Source organism: Silene latifolia, chromosome Y (genome assembly GCF_048544455.1).
Source record: "Silene latifolia isolate original U9 population chromosome Y, ASM4854445v1, whole genome shotgun sequence".
In the NCBI taxonomy this organism is placed as follows: Eukaryota; Viridiplantae; Streptophyta; class Magnoliopsida; order Caryophyllales; family Caryophyllaceae; genus Silene; species Silene latifolia.
This window is the reverse complement of record NC_133538.1, coordinates 39,195,759-39,202,234: the sequence shown is the minus strand read 5'-3', so window position 1 is coordinate 39,202,234 and position 6,476 is coordinate 39,195,759. Positions and strand designations below refer to the sequence as shown.

The following is a 6,476-nucleotide window of genomic DNA, read 5'->3' as shown; positions in this document are numbered from 1 at the left end:
ACCTTGTGTGGGCAGACTTGTAAAATTTTTTAAACATTTTTCTGTTTGAGTTTTCCCGCCGTGGTGGCGGTTTTGAACTTGGGGCCGTGTTTTTGTCCAACTTCTTAAATGCCCCTTGCCTCAATTTGGCAAGTTTTATCATATCTTGTGCGTTTTGTTTCTTACTTATACACTTAGCTTAGGAAGCTGCCATGTCAGCCTGCTAGCTGATTTAGGCTAGTCGTGTCAGCCTGAGGAGGCTGATTTAGACTCAGCTAGCTGCCGTGTCAGTATGTTGACTAATTTAGGCCTATGTCGCATTGTAGGTGGGGTGACCGTGTCAACCTTCAAGGCTTATTTAGACCAGTCGTGTCAGCCTGAAGAGGCTGATTTAGACTTAGCTAGCTACCGTGTCAGTTTGATGACTGATTTAGGCATACGCCACATTTTGACTACTTAACCTTGTTCATGACGTAAGGTGTGTTCATCATATTTAAAGCCAACATGGGCGTACCTTAGGCAAGTTTATCGTCATTCTAGGACCGATGGGATGTTGCAAGATTCTGGTAGCTCAGAGATCCCTGTGTTCCATATGTGTGTGCATGCATGCTGGGGAACTGATTAATTGCGTCCAGGGGGTGGTATCTAGGGTAGCTGGATAAGCTTTCAGCTGTCAGCCAGGCTCCCTTTCGTATGTTCCACAGGCCGCCTGGTGAGGGTTCTCCTAATGGAGAAATGTTGGTTAGGTATGTTGGAGTGCCATGTGCCTTGTCACCCCGCGTTTGCATTGATAGTCCTGCTAGATACACTTTCAATGTACCATAGATATTAGAGTTTAGAGTGATGCATTTAAAGAAGCCTAAAAATAGAAAATCCTATCAGAGCGATGTGAAGTACCTGATGCCGTCTCATGGGGTGCGAAAGCAATTGTGGTCCCAGGAAGCTTACAGACAACACATCTCCAATAGTAGGTTTTTTAATGTTGAAATAAATAAAAGAAAAAAGAAAACGACACAAAATTGGTAGTATGCCCACTACCGTTTTTTTTTCCTTTTCTTAACACACTACAGTGATACCTCTTCAGGTGAAGTATGTTCCATGGTTTGTGTATGATCGGACCGTCCATGGTCATTAATCTGTACGCCCCATGGCCAACAACGCGTTCTACCTGGTATGGTCCTTCCCATTTGTAGGCAAATTTGCATGCCTTTTAAATTTAGGTGTTTTGAAACACTTCACGGAGAACCAGGTCTCCTACCTCCAGGAGCTTGACTTTTACATTATTGTTGTAGCTTATGGTAGGATACCAAACCTTCAGATGATATTTCGCTTAATTAAAGAGATGACCTGTTTGTCTTTTACCTCTGTGAATACTTCTGCTTCTATCCATTTGGCGAAATAATCTGTCATTGCTAGCATCCATATTCTGCTTCCTGTGGCTCTAGGCAGAGGACCCACTATATCTATTCCCCATGTCATGAATGGCCAAGGAGAAATGATAGGGTGTAGGGGCTCTGTCGGCTGATGGATCATTGGCGCTGAGCAATGGCAGGCATCACAATTGCGGGCATATTCTGCTGAGTCTGCCCTTATTGTGGGCCAGAAGTAGCCTTGTCTGAGGGCTTTGTTTGACAGACTCCTGCCCCCTGTATGGTTTCCACATTCGCCACTGTGGAGGGCATGTAACACAGTCTGTGCTTCTTGCTTATCCAGGCACCATATGTAGGGTCCTGCCAATGATTTTCTGAAAAGTATGTCATCAATTAATATGAATCTGGAGGCTTTCATTTTGAAACCTCTTATTTCCTTCTTGTCATCTGGCAGCTTGTTATGTCGAAACCTATCTAGGTAAGGTGTCCGCCAGTGCCAATCGTCTGGCTAGTCAGCTGGCTGATCATCTGGCTGGTCCGCTGTCTGGTCGACTGGCTGGTCAGCTGTCTGGTTGACTAGCTGGTCGTCTGGCTGGGCAGCTGCCTGGCCATCTGTAGTTGTCTGAACTGCCACCTCATCTTGCTGGTCCTCCAGTTCTCCCCTGTCCACCTCCTCTAGTTTTTGGATAGAAGGTCCCAGCATGTGCACGATGGGGATGCTGGACAGTTTGGTTTGTTTGAAGGTTTCCCACAGAGTTGCTAGGGCATCTGCCTCCACATTTTGGTCTCTGGGGATCTGCTTGAGCTTGCAATCTTTGAATTTCTGCTTCAGCTCCTATGCCACTTTCAAGTAGGCGATCATCTTCGAGTCCCTAGCTATGAATTCATTATTCACGTGGTTAACTATTAGCAAAGAGTCACTGGATATTTGCAGGTTCCTGACTCCCAACTCCAGAGCTAGCAGCTGCATTCCTAGTATTAAGGCTTCGTAATCTGTTTCATTGTTGGTTGCCTTAAACTCACATCTTACTGCTTGTGCTATCAGATTCCCCTGCGATGATCGCAGGATTAGCCCTACACCTGCCCCCCTTTGGTTGGAGGTTCCATCGATGTGCATCTGCCAGACTTCCGCCTCCTTATTCCCTTTGAGGGTTAGGATCTCTTCGTCTGCCAGATTTTGGATAGCTGGGCTGAAGTCTGACATAAAGTCTGCCAGTGCCTACGACTTTATTGCTGTTCTTGGATCATATCTGATGTCGTATCCACTAAGATGTACGGACCACTTTGATATTCTGCCTGACAGCTCAGGCTTCCTTATTACGGATTTCAATGGGTAATTGGTTACAACAAGTATGGTGTGGGACTCAAAGTAGGGGCGCAGTTTGTAAGATGCAACTACCAGTGCTAGTACTAACTTTTCGAGAGATGTGTACCTGGTCTCTGCTGGCAGCAGAGACTTGCTTACGTAGTAGACTGGCTTTTGCTCCTTATCCTGCTCTATGACTAGAACTGCGCTTACTGCTACTTCTGTGACAGCTAGGTAAAGGAACAATGGTTCTCATGGCTCCGGTTTTGATAGTAGCGGTGGGTTACTGAGGTAGTGATTCAAATCCCCGAATGCCTGCTCGTGGTCTGCAGTCCACTCAAATTTCTGGCTCTTCCTCAATATATCGTAGAATAGTCTGCACTTGTCTGAGGATCTTGAGTTGAACTGCTCAAAGCTGCTACCTTACCAGCTAGCCTCTACACATCCTTTGGTTTTTCTGGTGACTCCGGCTGTAATACGGCTTTAATCTGCTTGATGTTGGCTTCTATTCCCCTCTGGGTTACGATGTAACCTAAGAACATACTGGAGGAAACTCCAAAGGTGCATTTGGATGGGTTTAGCTTCATTTTATATTCACTGAGGGTATCGAATGTTTCTGCCAGATGCTGCATGTGATCCGTAGCTTTCTCTGATTTTACCACCATATCATCAATACATACCTCCATGGTTCTTCCTATTTGTTCTTTGAACATACGGTTGACCAACCTTTTATATGTGGACCCTGCGTTTTTCAGGCCGAATGGCATGCCATTGTAACAATATATTCCTCTTTCAGACATGAATGTCGTCTTTTCTTGATCTGCAGGATCCATCTTGATTTGATTGTACCCACTCCAGGCATCTAGGAATGTTAACATTTCATGTCCAGCTGTCGTGTCCACCATTGCGTCAATGTGTGGTAGCGGGAAAGGGGCCTTGGGACATGCTTTGTTGAGGTCAGTGAAGTCCACACATACTCTCCATTTTCCATTCTTCTTAGGTACCACTACTACGTTTGACAGCTACTCCGGGTATTTCACTTCTCTTATTTTGTTTGCTGCCAGCAGGCTGTCTACCTCCTGGTTAATCACCTTATTTCTCTCAGCTGCGAACTTTCTCCGTCTCTGCTGGATGGGCTTGCATTTTAGGTCCACACTGAGTTTATGTGTTATGATGGACGGATCTATCCTTATTATGTCGTCATGCGACCATGCGAAACAATCCATGTTAGCCTGCAAGAATTTGATTAGATGATGCCTTAGGCTTCCTGTGCATCCAGCTCCAATTAACACGGTCCTCCCTGGGTGCAACTTGTCCAGGTTGATCTGATCTAGCTCCTCAGCCGGAGGCTCAATGTATTCTCCCTGGACGTGCTGCTTCTTTAATTGCTATGCTGGGGGGCTAGTAGTGCACTTTAGCGCTTTCTTGTAGCAACCTCTAGCTTCCTCCTGGTCTCATCGTATTGTTTGCACTCCCCATGGTATGGGGAATTTTATGCATTGATGGTATGTTGAGGGAACTGCTTTCATCAGGTGCAGCCATGGCCTTCCGAGAATAACATTATAGGTAGAGGGTCCATCTATGACCAGGTACCTCACCTGTTTGTTGACTCCTCCCACGTAGGTTGGAATTACTATCTCGCCTAACGAGTTGGTTGTCTCTCCGCTGAACCCTACCAGCAGGATGGTCTTTTTCTGCAAATCCTTCTCGCTGAACCCCATGTTTTCTATGGTTTTCAGCATGATCAAGTTGACCAAGCTACCAGTATCCACCAAGACCTTTTTGACTGTGCAGTTGGCCATTTACAGAGTTATGATGAGTGCATCATGGTGCTCTTGCTCGTCACGTACGTCTCCTTCGTCAAAAGCAACCGCAGGTAGATCACTATGGGAAATTCTGCAAGAGGTTTCTGGTCTATCTCCCTTAGTCTCAGTAGCAAGCCTCTTGGCTGCTGAATATGTTAAATCCATTTATATCCGAGCCGCCTGTTATCACGTTTATTATCTTGGTGCACTTAGGTGAAGTTGCAGGTTTTGTGGAGCCTACCTTATCCTGCTGCTTGCCCCCACGTGGTAATAGGTGGCTCAGTTCTCCTTGCTCATACAGGCGCCTGATCTCCCTGCGTAGTGTGTAGCAATCTTCCATGTTATGCCCGATGTCGTGATGGAATTCATACTTTTTCTTACTGTCTTTTCGCCACACTTGTCCTTCTACTGGTGGTCTGGGCCATCTTACTCCATCTCCCATCTCTCTTAGTGCTTTCAGGATTACTCCGACGCCAGTTGTGAATCCATATTCTGCTAGTGTGGGGAGTTGTTGATTTTCTTCTTTGTTATCGACCCTGTTGACTCCCCTTCCATATGGCCTGTATCTCTCATTCTTCTTGCTGATGGATTGCTTCCTACTTGACTTTTCCATGGCCGATGTGCTGGATATGCTTGGTGTACTTGGTATGCTGGCTCTGGCTAGGATATTTTCTTCCAGTCTGATCCCAGCTACTGCTTTTTCTTGCACTGCCTCGAAGCTGTGACAAGGGTGCATAGTTAATTGCTTGTATAGGTCAGACTCATGGTGCACGCCTCTTCTGAAGGCTTCCACTGCTGTTGACACGTCACATTCCCGTACTGCCACCTTCTCATTGTTGAATCTAGTGTTGTTCTCTCCAATGGTCTCACCAGGTCCTTGGACAATTTTATACAGGTCTCCTTCATGCTTTTGCGGCTTCCGGCTGCTTGCGAACTGCTGAGTGAACGCGTTTACCAGGTCGGAAAACGTAGATATTGACCTGTTAGGCAAGCTTACGAACCATCGGAGTGCTGGTCCCGACAGTGTGGATCCAAACCCTTTACACATACAGGCTCATGTGGTCAAAGGGATCTGTCGTGCCATCGAAGAGAGGCATGTTTGGATTGGTGAATCCCTTTGGCATGGCAACAATGGATATGGCATCCACGAATGGTGAGTCAGCATAACTGTCGGGTGCCGCCTTCTTGAGTAGAGGCGGTAATCCGAGGACCCTACTCAGCATCTCCCTTAGCTCCAGGTACTACTGGTTGGTCAGGCTTCCGGAATCCTGGATTCGTCTGTCTTGTTACCTGCTGAGTTGGAGGGCTGCTTCCAGGTCCGAACTCTTGAAGGTTCTGGTGCGGCGTGGTAGATAATAGGGTTGAAGTGACAAGCGTTCCTTGATGCCAGTTTAGCTGCGGGCTACCTGCGGATCCTGCGCCAGGTGTCTGGTTAGTTACCACGAGATTATCAACTGGGAGGTTACCTGGTTGTACTTCCACGCGGCCGGCTGGCTGCCAGCTGTCTGGTGTGAGGTACCCTAACCCTTGTGGGATTATCCTTTCTTCTGTCGAAACTGCTGTTAGATTTAGTCTGGTTACCAACTCTGCTGGTATCTATCGAAGTTGACTCCTGCTGCTTGATGCCCCCTGGGTAAGATCTACTACCGGGGCCCGACCTTCATTACCCGTGCCTGCTGGTGTGCTGGACTACTGCTTCAGAAAGTCTATCTGCGCCCAGAGTTCCTTGTTCCTCCTTTTTGCTTCGGCTTCTGCCTTTCTCTGGTTTTCTCGCATATCTTTCATGACCTTTTGAAGGTTCTCCATGCCACTAAGCAGGGTTTGTGTTGGACTGTGATACCGTCGTAAAGTATCAAAAATAAAATTTATAATCCAAACTACTACTATAGATAGTGGCAGTCAGGGTCGAACCACAAGGAGGCAAGTAATTTAAAGCTGTCTAATTTAAGTCCAAAGTAACAGTTTCGGGGGGGTTTGATATGAATGATTCTATAACTAAAGGTAATAAAATCAAAA

At 46.5% G+C, this 6,476-nt stretch overlaps 1 protein-coding gene across 1 annotated transcript; it reads right to left on the bottom strand.

The window, feature by feature from the left end:
- Nucleotides 1–4,413: 4,413 nt before the first annotated feature.
- On the bottom strand, nt 4,414–5,508 carry LOC141627889 (uncharacterized). The gene is made up of 2 exons (XM_074441091.1): nt 4,760–5,508; nt 4,414–4,441 (listed from the first exon to the last, which is right to left on the bottom strand). Exons 1-2 carry the CDS (start codon nt 5,506–5,508, stop codon nt 4,414–4,416), a joined length of 777 nt encoding a protein of 258 aa, XP_074297192.1.
- Between the last annotated feature and the right edge of the window lie 968 nt (nt 5,509–6,476).